The 17,321-nt window shown below is 45.2% G+C and overlaps 2 protein-coding genes and 1 long non-coding RNA gene across 4 annotated transcripts; 2 read left to right on the top strand and 1 right to left on the bottom strand.

The window, feature by feature from the left end:
* The first annotated feature begins 564 nt into the window (after positions 1-564).
* On the top strand, positions 565-5,159 carry GSTK1 (glutathione S-transferase kappa 1). Of its 2 annotated transcripts, XM_081284038.1 has the most exons (8): positions 567-753; positions 1,249-1,330; positions 1,537-1,665; positions 1,960-2,060; positions 2,217-2,252; positions 4,005-4,121; positions 4,481-4,574; positions 4,851-5,159. In XM_081284038.1, the coding sequence occupies exons 1-8, from the start codon at positions 682-684 to the stop codon at positions 4,898-4,900; spliced, it is 681 nt and encodes a 226-aa protein (XP_081140164.1). In that variant the 5' UTR covers positions 567-681; the 3' UTR covers positions 4,901-5,159. The 2 variants fall into 2 exon arrangements, with proteins under 2 accessions (XP_081140165.1, XP_081140164.1); XM_081284039.1 differs by lacking the exon at positions 4,481-4,574 and having other exon boundaries at positions 565-753.
* LOC308643798 lies at positions 2,782-7,567 on the bottom strand. The gene is made up of 2 exons (XR_014020829.1): positions 7,494-7,567; positions 2,782-3,580 (listed from the first exon to the last, which is right to left on the bottom strand). It is a non-coding gene; the product is annotated as an uncharacterized lncRNA (long non-coding RNA).
* TMEM139 (transmembrane protein 139) lies at positions 7,556-17,152 on the top strand. The gene is made up of 6 exons (XM_081284037.1): positions 7,556-7,693; positions 10,919-10,990; positions 12,807-12,949; positions 14,512-14,558; positions 15,043-15,292; positions 15,503-17,152. The coding sequence occupies exons 3-6, from the start codon at positions 12,933-12,935 to the stop codon at positions 15,903-15,905; spliced, it is 717 nt and encodes a 238-aa protein (XP_081140163.1). The 5' UTR covers positions 7,556-7,693; positions 10,919-10,990; positions 12,807-12,932; the 3' UTR covers positions 15,906-17,152.
* Positions 17,153-17,321: the final 169 nt, after the last annotated feature.

The following is a 17,321-nucleotide window of genomic DNA, read 5'->3' on the forward strand; positions in this document are numbered from 1 at the left end:
TTATGTTTGTACAGGAAAAAACAGATAGGTTTTGGTACTCTATCCCATTTAAAAGCACACAGTGACCTTCAATCTGCACCTTCGATTTCAGTTATTTCCCTGGGGATCTTAAATGTATTGGGAGGGTGGATAAGAGAGGACTATTATGTTGTCAATTATGTTCTAGCCATTGTACTAATTTTTGATAAAGGCAACACAAGAAAATGTTCATGCAACTGCCATGTAACAATATACAGCTAACATTCATTGGCATGCCTTCATTTCTCACAACTCTTAAGTCATTAAGTAGATCCCATTTGCTGGAGGAATGAGGTTCTGAGGAGTCTAGTGGTTTGCTAAAGGAGCACAGGTAACTGGGCAACCCCACAAACGTCTCACACCACCCTCTGCGTCCCAGACTCCACCTCATACCGGGGCGGAGACTGCAGGTGCCAGCCTCACCCCTCTCAATCCTCGCGCGGGTCTTCTTCGGGTGAACTCTGCACGAAGCCGGGGCGAAATCCTTCGCGATTCGCCCCATTGGGCCCCTGGAACATCTCTCCACCGCGGTGGGCGGGTCGAAGGGTGGGCCCAAAAAAAGCAAAGCGGGCGGAGCCTGGGGCCAAGGAGCAAAAGTGCTCTCTCGCAGCTTTTACTTTGCTAGCAGCAGTCCGCCTCGCTTTTGGTCTCCTTCGCTGCAGCATGGGGCCCTTGCCGCGCACCCTGGAGCTCTTCTACGACGTCCTGTCCCCGTACTCCTGGCTGTGCTTCGAGGTGACAGTGGGAGAGCCTGAAGGGCGAGGGCAGGGGGTAGCGCGAGCGCAGAGCAGTGGAGCAGAGGCCTCCAAAAATTCCTGGAACTGCCCTTGGGGTTAGGACAGAGAGCGTACCTGATTGAAGTTCACTGTGTGCTTTTACATAGAGTCGCAATCCTAATTTCCAAGTGGAGTCTTTATTTCCTAAGATGGTACAGTTGCTTTCCACAATAGTGAGAAAGAATGGGGGCAAACTCCAAATAATCAAGAAGGCCAAGGCCTCTGATGTCAACTTGGCGGGGTGCAGAACAGGATGGAAACCATCCACAGGAACAAAGATCATGGAATCGATTTCTAGGACTGGAGAGTGTTTTGATCTTATCACCAAACAATTCAGTGCCCTTAACACCATTGCTCTGCCCTTAGTTGGTTGCACTGAGCCAGCCCTTTCCCTTTCCTTCAGCATGTCACTTTTTCTGTGGTCCACACTGGCTCTCCTCCTCTGCACCAGTAGGTCCTGTGCAGGTATCAGAAGATCTGGAACATCAAGCTACAGTTGCAGCCCACTCTCATTGCAGGAATCATGAAAGACAGCGGTAGGAAAGGAGAAGCATTTGGGGTAGGCTGGGCGGGGGTGTTGCAGGAGGGCTGATCTCAGTGGTCTGGAGGAGCTGTCCTCAACCAAGTCTTTATATTGGCACCTGCAACTAGTAATTTACCCTCTGCCCTTCACCCAGGGAGGGATCCTCCAAGCCTGGGACTCTTAGGTCTTCTCTCAGCATGTACAATTCTCCACTGCCAGGAAACAAGCCCCCAGCTGTGCTTCCTCGCAAAGGACAGTACTTGAAAAGTGAACTCAATCTCCTGAAACAGCATTTCCAGGTTCCCCTCAGAACCCCCAAGGATTTCTTATCTGTGGTTATTGAAAAAGGTAAGGAGAGTGGGCTGCATGTGGGGAATCAAGTGGAGAGCAGAGCAGCTGGAGATCAGAGGGCCAGGAAGGAGGGACTCTGGAGACTAACTTAAGTGAAGCATTCTTGGGAAACTTCAGGATCAGAGCAGGGTGAGCTAAAGGTCATGGGGACTTAGACTGAGCAGGGCGAGTTGGTCATGGGAAACTTGGTGAAAGGCTGCAGGTGATAGAGCCTTGGGGACATCAGAATAGCGGGTCCTCCATCCTGATACAAAGGAGAGGAGCCCTATCTCTGAATGCCTCGGCCCACAGGAAGTGTATCTGCCATGCGATTCCTTACTGCTGTGAAAATGGAGAACCCAGAGATGCTGGAGAAGGTGTCTAGGGAGCTATGGATGCGAGTCTGGTCACGGGTGAGGGCAGGAATCTGGGAACTGGGCGGGGGTGGAGGAACTCTGGAGGATCTGACCCTTTTGAGGCCCATTTCCTGAATTCCAATCCTGCCCTTCCCTATTGTCACACTTCTCTCCTGCCACACTGCTTCCTGCTGAGTATTCCCTTCTTCCTAGGACCAAGACATCTCAGAGCCCCAGAGCATCCTGGCTGTGAGTACCCTGACTCTATCCCTAGTACAATCGTAGAGAACCTGAGAACAGCTGGCTCTTGAGAGCGAAGAACACAGTGTTTTTCATACTGCATGGGAAAGGCGCTAGTGGTTTGAAGACAAAGAGTGTCTGTGTTTAAGGGAACAAATTACCAGAAAGCTGGAATGAGGAGGATTCTTAAAAGAATGTCTCAGAAGCTGGGTATAGCTCAGTAGTAGAATGTGTGCTTAGCCTGCTTGAGGCCCTGGGTTCAATCTGCACTAAAACAGAAAAAATTCTCATGGTTTCAAGAGGAAATGCAAAATGGGAAACCGTGGATATAATGTATTTGATGAAAGAAGTCAGTGGGAAAGAGATGATCAGTGTTAGAATTCCAGATGGGAAAAGATGGAGTATTCACAAATCTCCAAGGACCCCAATACATGCAGAGTAGAAAGCAGGAGACTTTAAAAAGAGGCTTTAAAAAGACAAAAAGGAATAACTGACAAGTGCCAGAATTATATAGACACTGAGTGAAGAGCTCGAAGCATTGATGCCAGACAGACACAGGGGCTTTAAAGTAAAATGTTCTTTAGGATTAAGTCAGGAAATTCAGAACAGTATTTTTCCTCCAGCTTACAGAAGATAGATGATGCATATTCATACCTAACAAATAGTGGTGAATCATACCAGTTAAATGTAACAAAGATCAGTCAATACATCTGCTGATGTCTTTCTTTGTTCCTGAAAAGTATATGCATATTTTTAACCTGCTTTTTTTACTTATCATTTTCTGCTCCAACCTTAACTTTTTGAAGGTGTTGTTATTTGTCTCTAGCATTCCACCCAGTGACCTTTCTGTTCACTTATCCATTCCCCTATTGTTGAACATTTGTTTAGTCCAGGACACATTCTCTTATTAACCTGTCAAAGATGATGAGTCTTTAGCATGGACTTCGTGAAGTCAGGTTGCAGTGCTTCTCAACCTTAGCAGTACATTAACAATACATAGAACAACTGAGTACCACCCTATTCCCAGAAATTCCAATAGAGACTGGGGGATGGATTATACATTAGAATTTTTTTAAAACTCCCAGGAGATTTTAATGTGCAGCTCAAGAGGTAAGAATCACTGATCCCAAACCTTAACAATCACCCTTAAACTGAAGTCTATCATTCTCTTGAAGCCAAGTACGTAGCTGTAGCCATGACCTTATTCCAGAGTTCTGAATAGTTCCATGGGAATTAGAATCCAGCCACTGATTCAAAACAGCATGAGAGCTGAGTGTATAACTTGGTGGTAGAGCAGTTGTCTAGCATGCTTCAGGCCCAGGCTTCCATCCCTTGCACTGCAAAACAAACAAAAAAGCAGCATGAGATATTCAGGAAATCCAAGAAAAAGAAAAGAACCACATGGGCCCTGGTGACAGGACTTAAATTCTAGGGACTTGGAATCTAGTGTTGCTGCCAACAGCCTCTGCCTCTGAACTAGTAATTTGTAATTCATTCCTGAAGGGAAGAGGTAGGATTAGTTGATTTCTAAGATGCTCTCTGCATTTAGTTTCTGTGACTATGACTCTCTGCCCTCTGCTCTTTTCATTTTTGTGAAGATTTTAGAGAAAGAAGAGTTTCTCTTGACAAGAATTGACCACCACTGATGGGTGGGTCAAGATATTGCCAGGAAAGCTTGGAGGAAGAAAAAGAACAACCAGAATTTTCTATGGAGCTTCACCTTCATAGTGCCAACAGTTATATTCCCTCATGTCCCCTCAGGCTGCAGAGAAGGCAGGTCTATCTGCAGAGCAAGCCCGAGGCCTTCTGGAGATGATCTCCACAGCCAAGGTGAAGAAGAAGCTCGAGGAGGTCACAGAGGTGGCGTGTAAATATGGGGTGAGTGACTGTGTGTTCCCAAGCCCCATCCTGAAGGTACAGCCTGAGAGTCTCTGAGCATGGGGCTCCTACCCAAAAGCCCCCTGCCCTCATGAGTCCTTCTTAGCTCTCCCAGGCAACCCTTTCCTCTCTTCCTCTGCCTGAGCCCAAGATAGGTGGGGAAGGAACATGTTGAGAGAAATTCAGAGCCTCTGTGCTATAGAAGCAGAGAAGGTGCCTTGAATCATGGAGCCTCTTTTCAAACATTTGTTTGGTGCCTTTGCTTCTATGGTCCCCAGTAAGAGTTACTATAGCCTTCCACCCCAGCCTAATAAACACCTGGTCCACCTTGCCCCCTGCACTATTAACTGCTTCCTCAGGCCTTTGGACTGCCTGTCACCGTGGCCCATGTGGATGGCCAAACTCACATGCTATTTGGCTCTGACCGAATGGAGTTGCTGGCATACCTGCTGGGTAAGTTCAAGTTCCTGCAGCCTTTGATCCCAGCCCCACTTCGGTTATATCAGTTGACTAGACGGAAGGGTTCAGAGCAAAATATTCTTGGCACATCCAACAGGAAGCCTTGGATAGTCAGTGCTGCTCAAGGTCAAATGGGGTGGGAGGTGCCACCACCACCCCCCATGGAAGAGAAGGAAGCCTTTTGGCTTCCTGGAAAACCCCCGTGGGCCAACCTCTTCTGCCAACTCACTTGAAAATAGCGTGTAGACATCTGTGATTTTCTTCATGCAGGAGAGAAGTGGATGGGCCCTGTGCCTCCAACCCTGAATGCCAGACTTTAAGATTGTCCCACAGGCTCTTGGTATCAACAAGCAGGCCATCTGTCTAACCTTCCTCATTGTAGCACTGGACTTGGATTTCTCTCTCTGGCAGGGTGTCCTCTGTGGCCCCAAAGGTGCTCTCTTACACCTGTCCCCAGGGATATTGGGGAGTGGGCCTCTCCTTAGCTGTGGTTACCTTTAATTCTGTGCCTTATAAGTGCCTTATGAAAGCCCCAAATTCTGCTGTCCCACAAAATAAATCTAATACCATCAGGCAAAACCTTTCTATGTCTGAGTCTGCTGGTGATGTTGCCATACCCTCAGTCCTACAATCACATCCTGTCTACTGTAGGAGTGGAGCAAAAAGAGCTCTTTCAGGACAACCCACCCTGCTCTTTAGCCTCCTGTTGGACAGTTGTGGGGCAGACCTGGGGAAACAATCCCCTCCTGTCCTTAGTCAGTCGCCTATTTGTCTCTGTCAGGGACAGAGGACGAAGCCACATAAACTTTGTAACTAACCAGTTTGCCAAAATATGGAATAATGTACTATATTAAAATATCACATTGTGCCTTATAAATACACACAACTATTTGCAACATAATTAAAGGTATTAAAATGTTACATAAGTACTGTCAGGAAAAAAAAAGGATGTAATGAGATTATAATTTTGTGATGCTCCATGTTTTGCCTTATCCTCACAGTACTATGCGCACAGACCAGCTTCAGTACTATGCGCACAGACCAGCTTCACGGGCTTGCAGCCTACACATTCACATGGCCTTGCAAATGGCTTTACCCTTGCAGTCACTGTCTTGAAATTCTTCATAATTTTTAACATGCAGTCCTGAATTTTTCATTTGCACTAAATCTCACACATTCTGTGGCTGTAGCTGATCCTGTAAGCACATCATACATGCTGAGAAAATGCTTCCTGAATAAATGGAGCAAAGAAAGAGGGAAGAGAGTCAGGGAGAGAAGCAAAACAGAGATGGAGGTAGCAAGGAGGAGGAGACTGCAAGGTCGCAGGAGAGGAGGATGAAGTTACAAAGTTGAAAAGTCAAATGGAGAGTGCCGAAAATGCTGCTGCTGGGAAAGCAGGGCAGATGAGTGGTAGTGGGAGTCTGGGTGGAAGTAAGCGTTGGGGACCCATTACCCATCATTTTCCTTCTCGAAGGAGTTTCATTCAACTGCTATTCCTATGCACAAGCAAAAGTAGAAGCACCAAAAGGTGGCCAGAGGCCAGCAGAGGCTGGGAGGCCAACTGGACCATTGCTTAATTGTCCCATCCCCTTAACCCCAGCTAAGAGAGTCTCTTTAATCTTGGGGAAAAGTAAAACCTTGGCTTGGATCAACACACCTTTTGAATTTTTTAAATATCATTTAATTGTTTAAATATTATTAATTTATTATAAAGGCATGGAAAGCATTTACATGATACAAGACTAGAGAACTGCAGTTGAATGGGCAGCTAGCTTCATGTGCTACCATTTGAACAATGATGTTTTTTTACTGTTATGGTTTGGATGTGAGGTGTCCCTCAAAAGCTCCCAAGTGAGCCAATGCAAGGAGGTTCAAAGAAGAAGTAATTGGGTTACGTGAGCCTTAACCTAATCAGTGAATTAATCCTCTGATAGAGACTAACAGTGGCAACTGAAATGGTGGTTGTCGCTGGAGGAGGTAGGGATTGGGACGTGGCTTTGGGGTATATATTTTGTATGTGGAAAGTGTAGTCTCTCTCTACTTCCTGATCACCATGTGAGCTGCTTCCTCCCACACTCTTCCACCATGGTGTTCTTCCTCACCTCAAGCCTGGAGGAATAGCACAGGACTTCTATGGACTAAGACCTCTGAAACTGTGAGCCCCCAAATAAACTTTTTGTCCTCTACAGTTGTTCTGGTTGGGTCTTTCAGTTGCAGCAACAAAAAAGCTGACTAAAACATGTACTATATGTTTTAAATAAATGAATAAAATATGTACTATAAATAAGAAATTTGTATTTATTTCAGCTAGGCGCGGTAGCACATGCTTGCAATCCCAGCAATTCAGGAGGCTGAGGTAGGATGATTGCAATTTCAAGGCCAGTCTCAGCAACTTAGGGAGACATTGTCTCAAAATAAAAAATAAAAAGGACCAGGGATATAGCTCAGTGGTAGAGTACTCCAGACTCAGTCCACAGTTCAAAATCTATATTTAAAAAAAAATTGAATCTCAGTTTAAATAAATCACTAATATGTAAGTCTGTTTTTAATCATTATTTGATATTTTCCTAGGTTACCACCTCTAAAGAAATAATCCTAACTCCTTTTTATAGCCAAGCCCATGTTCAAGGGTGTGGCTGGCTTTAGCTTGTGCCAGACTGGAAAAGATTTGAATAGGGTGTGTGTCAATTGAGGGGAAACCAAGGGATCAGAAGATCATGACTCATTAAATCAGTAAGTATTCACTAATTACCAATAAAATATATGACAAGTATTTATTCCCTGCCCCATGCCTATTACCGAGCCATGCATAAAAGGAGTGTGGACAAACTCTGCTTCCTCCCTGGCACATTCCCAATCCCCCCCACCCCCCAGCCTCACTCCCAGCCCTGGTCACTTGGAACTTTGTCTTACAGTTAGTTGTACAGGCATCTGTCCTCTCTGGTCTGTAGCTCCCAGTGAGTGAGATTCCTCTCTGAGCTGCCTCTTGAATGCACCCCTTAGATTGTCCACATTGCCAGTGCAGGATACAAATTTGTCAACTCCTTCCCTCAGAGCACGAGGAAGCAGGGCCCCAGCAGCAGAAGTGTGGCCAGCTACACCTACTTTGAAGGGTAATTTGGTCATACCTATCAAAAGCCTCACTTTGAGAAATGTTTCTTATATATACATGTAAATAAAGACAAATGGAGAAAAATATTAATTGCAAAATCCTGAAAACAATCTAAATGGTTATCAGCTGGAAAGTCATTAAACACATTAATAGATGTTTCCTAAAATACAATAAAATCTCTCAAGCACAAGGCCCTGGGTTCGACCCCCAGCACCACACACACACACACACACACACACACACACACACACAATACAATAAAATTAAATACATATTTTATAATATAAAAATGTATTTCAAAAGTTGGAAAAAATAATATTCACATATGGAATTGACTGGGAAGGGATATGAAGAAACTTTCTGGGCAATAATAATGTTTCACATTTTAAATGGAGTTGAGGTCACACAAGTGTATGCCTTTGTCAAAATTTGGAGCATGAGCTACTTAAAATCTGTATGCTTTGTTCTATACTGATGTTACTTCAAAGCAAATATTGAACTCCATTTTTGTGCATGCTGAAGTATTTAGGCAGAAGTGTGCTTATGTCTGCAGACTTCTTTGAAATTTACTAAGGATTAAGATATATTGATGAGCCGGGTGTGGTGGCACACACCTGTAATCCCAGAGGCACAGGAGGCTGAAACAGGAGGATTGAGACTTCAAAGCCAGCCTCAGCAAAAGTGAGGTGTTAAGCAACTCAGTGAGACCCTGTCCCTAAATAAAATACAAAATAGGGCTGGGTATGTGGCTCAGTGATTGAGTGCCTCAGAGTTCAATCTCCAGTACTCCCCCCATCAAAACAAAGATACATTGATGAATGAACAAAGGCATAGATAGGAGAAACACATAATAAAGCAAGTATATATAATGTTAATTGCAAGATTAGGTCGTGGATACACTACAAAATTCTTTTCTCTGTGTGTGTGTGTGTGTATGTGTGTGTTTCCTGGTACCCAGGGGCACTCAACCACTGAGCCCACATCCCCAGCCTTTTTTTGTATTATTATTATTTTGAGACAGGGTCTTGAGAAGTTGCTGAGGGCCTTATTAAGTTGCTAAGGCTAGTTCAAAACCTCTCCATTCTCCCCACCCAGCTGCTGGGATTACAGATGTGTGCCGCCACTCCTGGCTACATATTGCTTTTGCATACTCATGGTCTCTGTCAGGGTAGTGTGAACACAGTTACCTAGAAAACACCAGGAAACTATCTCTGGGGAAGGGATCCAAGAGACCAGTTTAGCACTATAAGGAGACTTGCTTTCAACTATAATCTTGTTAACTATTAAATTTTATACTACAACTTAAATTATTTTTTTTTAAAGAGAGAGTGAGAGAGGAGAGAGAGAGAGAGAGAGAGAGAGAGAGAGAGAGAATTTTTAATATTTATTTTTTAGTTCTCGGCGGACACAACATCTTTGTTTGTATGTGGTGCTGAGGATCGAACCCGGGCCGCACGCATGCCAGGCGAGCGCGCTACCGCTTGAGCCATATCCCCAGCCCCAACTTAAATTATTTTTAACTAAATAAAATAATTATGTTTTAGTAATCTCTAACTTTTATGTTCTTCAAGATTTATTAATATCCACAAGATACATTCTCCAATACTGTCCTCAATCATTATTTCTTTCATATGCTGTTTTATCTCCCTACCCACATCACAAAAACCCCAAAGATCAAGATCAAATGTTACCTTTCCTGGGTAGGGACTCTTGGAGGTTAGCACCAGGTCATGTGCAATGTTAACAAACAAATGTTCCATGTGACATCAGGTGCCCAGTCACAGGTTGGTGCCCCCACCCTGGTCTCATACAGATGTGCCCCTTACATTCAAACCAAAAACCTGCAGTTCACCAAGGTGAGGAATACAAATAGAAAGGGGGCAGTAAGCTTGGGCTTAATTTCCCCAATTTAAGGATTAGAAACTGAAGCTCAAAAGGTTATGTAACTTAAGCAAGGGCCCACAACTTGCAGAAATGAGCTGTTTAAAACCAAGTTTGGCCATCTCCAAAACACACGTGCTTAACCCCAATGCCTTCTGTTTGCTGGTATTTTTAGGGAGCACACATGTGGGACTTTTGCTACCATCTGAAGGCATTTCTAACAAATGGTGCTTTTGTTGTTGCGGCTGCTCAGCAACAACCACACTCACTTTCTCAAGTTTCAGAAGAGCTTTTGGTGACGTCCTGCTGTACACCTGAGCTGAGGCAACTGCCCAAACACCATTGTTCACATTTTCTCTTAGGGAGCATTGTATGATACTGAAACTAGTAGTGAGGGTGCTGGCATGCAGTTTTCTTCCATTATTGGAGGATTTATGGTTCTTTGGAAGAAATAAGATAATTGTGGAGCAGAAAATCTGTCTGAATTAAAAGGTCACAGCTCTGAATTTGTTTCTAACTAAATAAATCATGCATTTTTCTCTGAACTGGTTTCCTCCTCTGTAAAATGAAAATGATGATCAGACTTACCCTTCATGTTTATTACTAAGGATCAAATGATACTTCGTATGTGGGCCCAATCAATTGTTTCTACACAGATAAATAGCTATGACCACCAATATCCTTTCAGAAGAAGCCAGTGGCCTCAGCATTAGGATCTCGGGTTGTTCGGTCTGAAGTAGATGATGGAAAGTTAGCATCCTGGTGCACAGCTGCAGTCTTAACTTCCCCTCCTGCCTTATGTGTCCCTAACCTTCCCTTATTGTCTGGTGGTCTTCTGTGCTGACCTTGCCTTCTGTTAATATGTCAAACATTGGAGAAAACAGCAACGAACCACGAACCACTCCTCAGGGAGACCAGACTGCTGTAGGTATTTTGTTAAATTATCATTATGTGGGCAGCCACTAAAAGTGTTTGGAGGGGGATGATACAGTGGTTAAGAGTCAGGGTTCTAAGCTTGGATGTGGATTCAAACCTTGATCCCAACTCTGATTAGGTCAGTCTGATTAGACTCAGGTCCCTCGAGTTTCTGACCTTATCCATAAAATGGACATAATCACAGAAACTACCTAATGTACTTCAAATTACTTAATTTGTGTTTCCAAGCACAGGGAGCAGTACACATCAAACATCCCATGCATGTTGACCACAACTATGAAGCAGACCCAGACCCAGACTCAGAAACACAAGATCACAGAAATGCACAGCAGAGACAAGCACCCATTGGGACACCCAGATCTTACCACAATCACAATCATCTGTCTCCTCCTTTGTTCCCCCTTCCCAGGTCTCCACTGTTGTCCCCAAGATGAGGTGGAAATCGTGAGTGGGCAGAGAGGAGTGATTTAGCCTCTCACAGGTTTGTCAAAGGCAGCCAAGTAGAAAGTGGAATGATAGTTTAATCAAATCATGTATTTGCATTTTTCTAAGATACTAAGTTAGTGAAAAGAAAAAAGGAAAATCTTTGGGAAACTGTTTGGCCACATGTATTCAGAGCAGTAAAATCATTCATATTGCTTGCCTCTTGATGACATAACTTATAATTCGTTCTCCTCTTAGAGTTCATCATTCAATCCAAAAAAGAAGGAAAAACTACCTGTAAAAAGATGTTCATTACATTATCTTTAAACAGCTTTACTGAGAAATAATTCACTCTTTTGAAGTGTACAACTCACTGGGGTTTTTAAAAGTATATTCATAGAATTCTGCAAGCATCACCACTAACTTTAGAACATTTTTGTCACCCCCCGCAAAAAAAAAAAAAAACATTTAGCAAGTACTCCTCAACCTTCCCTCCCCCACTGTGGTCCCAGCAACCTCAAACTACTTTCTGCTTCTTGAGGTATCATTTTTTTCCCATATTTTCATTGGCACATTATAATTGTACATAATGGTGGAATTCATGGTCACATATTCATACATGTACAAACTCCCCCGGGGTTTCCCCTTCTCCTCCCCTTTTCTTTCCCCTGCTGGTCTCTTTCCTCTACTCTACTGATCCCCCATTGATTTTCACAGGACCCTCCCCCACCTTTCTTTTTCTTGTGGCTTCATTTTTAACAACCCAGAAAACTGAATGAAATAAGCTCAGTGTTATAGAGCAATACATCATAAGGGTATGTTAGCCAAATTATGGCATATCCATTCAATAAAATATTGTATGGTTATTAGAAATTACTATTGTAAGAATGGGGTATATAGGTCAGTAAAGAATGTGTGCTTAGTATTCAACCCCCCCAAAAAAATATTTATATATAAGGAAAAGAAAAAGAACTATAGTAACTGGCAAAATATACTCTATATAATGTTTGAAACTTTTTAAAATACCAAATGATGAAATTAATCTGATCTCAACTGAAGAACAGTCTAGTTTGTATGTGGACAACCTGGAAGGAATTGTAAAAATTTTAAATGGTCATATTAGGATATTTCAAATCACTTTTCTTTGGCTTTTAAATATTTTATAACTTCTTTTTTTTAACAAATGCAATTTTTAAAAAACCTATTTTAAATTGTTGCTTTAATAAAGGGAACAGCCAGCAGGCAGTCCAGTACCCTCTTCTGACTTAGAAGAGCCCTACGCTATGAATGGCCCCACCTCTCCCACACAGCAGAACCCTCCCTCACACAGCAGACATTCAGGCCCACACCTTTTGACCTTTGTCTTTTACTCTGTACCTTCTTCCCTCTCCAAACACCTTCCAACAAAGCTCCCTAACTTAGCACACATACCAAAGATGAATGCCTGGTCAATTTCCTTCTATTCATATATTAACTGAAGGTCAAAATCCTGATGCCAGCCATATTGGTGGAAACAAAATAACCACTCTCTTCTTCCACTTCCAATGTCTACTGTGTATAGACACACCTCAAGTGGTTACCATCACTCTCTTCCCTCTTCCCATAATGATCTGAGACAAAGGAAATGAAGCTAATACTGCACACATATCCATATTCTCTCTCTCTCTCTCTCTCTCTCTCTCTCTCTCTCTCTCTCTCTCTCTCTCACACACACACACACACACACACACACACACACACACACAACACCACTGTTGGGTTAAACACTGATCAGTGCCCAGGAAAGCTTGCAGTAAGATAAAGTCTCTAAGGAATGTGATACCTCAGGAAATGGACAGGGGGAAATTGGCCATTTTCTTATCTTCTATCTTTAGGAGAGCATCTGAAGAGAGGATTGTGAAATAAAGGAATGTACTCATAATACATCTGGGGAAACCCACCTGTGCAATGGGCTGCAGCCTATAGTGCATATTCCCCTGGCATCCCTCCATTGCATCACCATGGCTGCTGCTAAGGAGTAAGTTATAAAATGTCCAAAACCTCTCTGTTGAGTCTTCCAAACTCTTTCTTTGGGACTGGAAAACAGTAGGCTGGAACATTTGTAGCCCTGGGGTGAACACTCCACATACCCTCTGCTACAGCAGCCTGGCTAGACCCCCACAACCGTCCCTGGGGGCTCTGGATTATATTTGTGCCCCTCTGTCTGCAGCTTCCCCCTTTATTCCCAGCTAACAGGCAGAAGGAAAGAGTCCAGTCTTGAGTGGCTCCAGGACATCATAGGCTCCAGCCACTCTCCATTTCCCAGCACCTCCCTCACAGAGACTTACTGCCTGACCCAAAGCTAAGGAGTGGTTTTTGGATCCACAGAGTGTCATGAGGCCTCAAGCAAGGTGGCTTCTGATACTGGAATCAACTCTACTGAGCTCATACCTACCCTGTGACAGGAACTGTACTAGTTTCAGGGTTTCAAAGATGACTGAAACTAATAACTCTCCTTAAGGAACAGTGGAAGAAAAGTATTTAACCAGGAAAAGGCCCAGATAAAGGAATAAAAAAATGATGTGGCTATTCAGTGCAGACAGGCTCCAAAGCAGGTATCACCCCTAAGTGAATTTTGAAGAATCAAGAGTTAAACAGGCCAAGAAACACACACACACACACACACACACACACACACACACATCCCTCTGACAGGTTGGCAGGAAAGAGGCAGTGTGCAGCAACAACAGCAGAAGCTATGCACCCACTCCAAGCCCACACCATGGCTCACTAAGTGCCAAGCACCATGTGGTCCACAAAGGTGAAATAAGAAACAAAATAACCACTCTGGTCAGAAAGACAGGCAGAAAATAAATTACCTAAATAAAAGGCAAACTGCCCAAGGCTGATTAATTTCCAGTGCATTGAAAGGAAGAGAAAGGTTAATTCTACTTTGGGTCCTAAGTACAAAGATCACTAGGATGGGGGGGAGCCCGCTCAACAAGGCTTTGTATGGATAGGTGGAAAGGAAATCCAGGTGGGGATCATAGGAGGAGGTCAGCCTTGGTGGGAGAGGGGAGGAGGAAGACTGGGCAGGACAAAGGGATTGGAGCAGAAGAGAGGGTGGGGCCAGTGGACTCCGCCTCCTTCCCCCAGCACCCCCGCCCCACCCCACACACAGACCTGCTTCCTGCAGTCTATGGAAACAGGTGAGCAGGAACTCCTGAGGCCGCTTGGGGGGCGGGGCTGGGGTTGAGGAATTGGACTGGTGTGTCAGGAGGGGGTCTATAACATTTTGCTATATAAACTTCAGGGAATTGGCAGGCTGGTTTGGGGATTTGGGCTGCTTCAGGATTATTACTGTGAGAGAAAAGTTTTCCCTTGTCCGCTAAACTTGCTGCCCCTGTTCTGACTCCTAGCAGGAAACTTGAAACCCCAGTTTAGTGAGTTGGGGATGGTGTGGTGTCTGGCAGATATGGGGTCAAAGAGGACAAGAGTGATCAGGGCCTTGTCTCCTACCAGGCCTTTGTAAGACTCTTTCTCACATAATTGTGTCCCTGTGGCTCTGCTGCGTCAATGTGTACTTTCTCTCTTTACTAGAGCATGGCTGACTGTGGGGACATTGGAAGATAACCGGGACAGACAGGGTAAGTGTTATATCCCTTCTCTTTCCAACTGGATCAGACTGAAAGCCTCTAGCTGGAGAAACAAAGGATGGAGGTCCAACAGGTGCAATAATGGAGAAAGGCGGGCCTGCCCCATCACCTGGATTCCAGAATCACCTGGATTCCAGAGATGCCGGTGTGCACTGAGGCCGTGGCAGGGTAGCCTGCACTGGATTCTGGATGGTTTATAGGGAAGATGGAAGGGAGACTACAGGTAAGAAGAAAGGAATGCAGGCAGAGCCAAGACACAATAAACTCGCTTGAATGCTGGAAGTCAGAACTCTTGGGCTGGTTTCCTGCCACATGATAACCTAGAGAGAACTGTGGACTTGGAGGGGATCCTGCAGGTCATTATTTGAGATTGAAGCACATACATGGAACCCACCCGAGGAATATAATTTGTTTACCTGGTACAGCCATGATCCCAATTTCTAGTTACACACCATAGCTGTGTATCTCTTTGCAGGCATTCTGGGCAGGGCCATGGTGCCAAGCCAATTGTGGGGGAGACTGGAGAAACCACTTCTCTCCCTGAGTTGTGCCTCCCTACTCCTGGGGCTGGTTTTACTGAGCATACGGCCAGACATCGCCCCTGTTGCTTATTTTTTTCTCACCTTGGCTGGCTTCTTCTTGTTTGCCTCCCTCCTGGCCTGTTTTCTGGAACGGGGGCTCCGATCAATGCAGACAGAGAGCCCAGAGACCCCAAGCAATGCACGGTGAGTGAAGGTGTGGGTGGATGACAGGAATACACACTGGAACCATCCTTCCTCTACACCTTTAGTCTCTAAGAGACTCTGCTTTCCTCCTTCACTAGTACTAATGAGAGCAGGGGTTAAGGACCAGTAGAGGGGTCTGGATTGCAAACAGGAAAGGGGAAAAGGGGTCCTTTCAGGAAGCCACTAATGACCTTATTTCTTCTCCCTCAGGGACAATGAAGCGTTTGAGGTGCCAACATATGAAGAGGCCATGGTAGTGTTGGAATCAGAGAGCCACCCCCAACAGCTGGATCAACCACCCCCTTACAGCAGTGTTGTAATCCCCCCAGAACTTGATGGGGGACAACCTAGCCAATCAGAAAGGCCCATGACACATAGACTGGAAAGAAGAGTGGGCTCAGAGGGGGCTATGACCCCAGGAGGAAGCCCTGGAAGAGTTCTGATCAGCCTTCGGCTTCGAGGACCGAGGGTCATATCCACTGCTCCTGATCTGCAGAGCTTGAGGGCAACCCCCAAAAGGGAGCCTCTTACTCCACCCCCTGCCTATGATGTCTGCTTTGCTCACCCTGATGATGATAATGTTTTCTATGAAAACAACTGGACACTACCCTAAGCAACTCTCTCAGGACTTATGGCTCTACATCAGACCCATTCATTCATTTGACCAGCATTTCCCAGCACCCACCATGTGTCAGGAACCGCATTTCTGCCTGGACATCAAAAATGGGGACTTGAATCCAGAGGGGAGTCAGGCTATGGTAAGCCTTTCCCAGTGAAGAAATGGGTAACAGAATTTGAGTCTTCTGGCAACATTTTATGACATACCCCATGCCCAGTATTTCCAGAGTTAAATTAGGGTGAGGTGGTGGGGTAATCCAAAGAAGCTGAGGAAGGAAGTAAAGTAATATCTGAATGACAGATACATTTCCATCTGTTCCAAATGCCTTACTTCTGTTAGCTTTCTCAGGCTTTCAGCCTTATTAAGTATTATTACCCTCACTGAAAAATGGGGTTTCAAGGGTCAGAGGAGTTATAAAACATGCACTAGGACATACAACTAGTAAATAACATAAAAATATCTTGAATGAACTCCTGATTTCAATGCAAGGCAAGGACCAGGAAGCCAGGCCTTCCACATTTGTCTCAGTCCCTATCGTGGAACAGTTGCTATACAGAGGACTTCATACAAACAGAATGCAGGATCCTTACATCGAACAGGGTGGGCTGGGCAGGATCAGGAGTGACCCAGCTTCCTACAGGAGTAAGGCTAATCATAGTTCTGATGGTCCCTGCTCCATGTGGGAAGCAGTTACTGTGCCTCTCCCCTACCCAGGAGCTACAGTGCAGTCCCCACACAGGGTCTTCATCCTGTCTGAAAGCAGTGGAGTAAAATGCCCCAGGTAGACTTCCAAGTTTTGACAATGGATAAAGGTCAGAAAGGTTAACAACGTGTTTCTTGGCAAGGGGTGAAGGGTAGTATCCAAGGAGACTCTCTCCTGAATATCTATCTTGGAGCGCGGGATCACCTGCGGAGTGTCCCCAGCCCCTTCGGCTTCACTCTGACTGACTGCTGGGGCTCTACCCCAGCCCCGTGTCCTGCTTCTTCAGACCCCCAATGTGCTGCGACTGGGATGCTCCTCACTTCCCCCGCAAACCAACATTCGTCGCGGGGGGTCTTGTCTAGCGTCTTCTAGTGTTCGCCCTCTAATTTCTGCATCCCGCCCCTGGGGGCAACTCCAGTAAAGCGACCAGTCTCACTCCTCGGTCTCCGGACGTTATTGCAGCAGGCTTGGCAGGGAGTGGGGGAGGAGCCAAAGGAGAAGGCCTTGATTTCCGCGGGAGCCGATGGCCAGTCGGATTCTTCAGTAGGAGGGGCTTCAGCCATTCCCCGCCCCTTCCAGTTCCGCCGGCGCCTGCTCTCTTCCCATTGGACGGCGCGACCCCGGCAAGAGTTCTGTGTTGCGCACGCACCATCACGAAGGCGGACCTGCCTGAAATCGGGGCGGGGCTAGGGGCAGTAGGCGCAGGC

This window comes from Spermophilus citellus (genome assembly GCF_964194105.1).
Source record: "Spermophilus citellus genome assembly, chromosome: 3".
Lineage (NCBI taxonomy): Eukaryota > Metazoa > Chordata > Mammalia > Rodentia > Sciuridae > Spermophilus > Spermophilus citellus.

Bases quoted from the DNA above. Each gene is read 5' to 3' on its own strand.
- GSTK1 (XM_081284038.1), top strand. From the start codon at position 682: ATGGGGCCCTTGCCGCGCACCCTGGAGCTCTTCTACGACGTCCTGTCC. The intron at 2,061-2,216 runs GTGAGGGCAGGA...CCTTCTTCCTAG, and splicing joins GGATGCGAGTCTGGTCACGG to GACCAAGACATCTCAGAGCC. The intron at 4,575-4,850 runs GTAAGTTCAAGT...TTCTTCATGCAG, and splicing joins GTTGCTGGCATACCTGCTGG to GAGAGAAGTGGATGGGCCCT.
- TMEM139 (XM_081284037.1), top strand. The intron at 14,559-15,042 runs GTAAGTGTTATA...ATCTCTTTGCAG, and splicing joins AGATAACCGGGACAGACAGG to GCATTCTGGGCAGGGCCATG. The intron at 15,293-15,502 runs GTGAGTGAAGGT...CTTCTCCCTCAG, and splicing joins GAGACCCCAAGCAATGCACG to GGACAATGAAGCGTTTGAGG.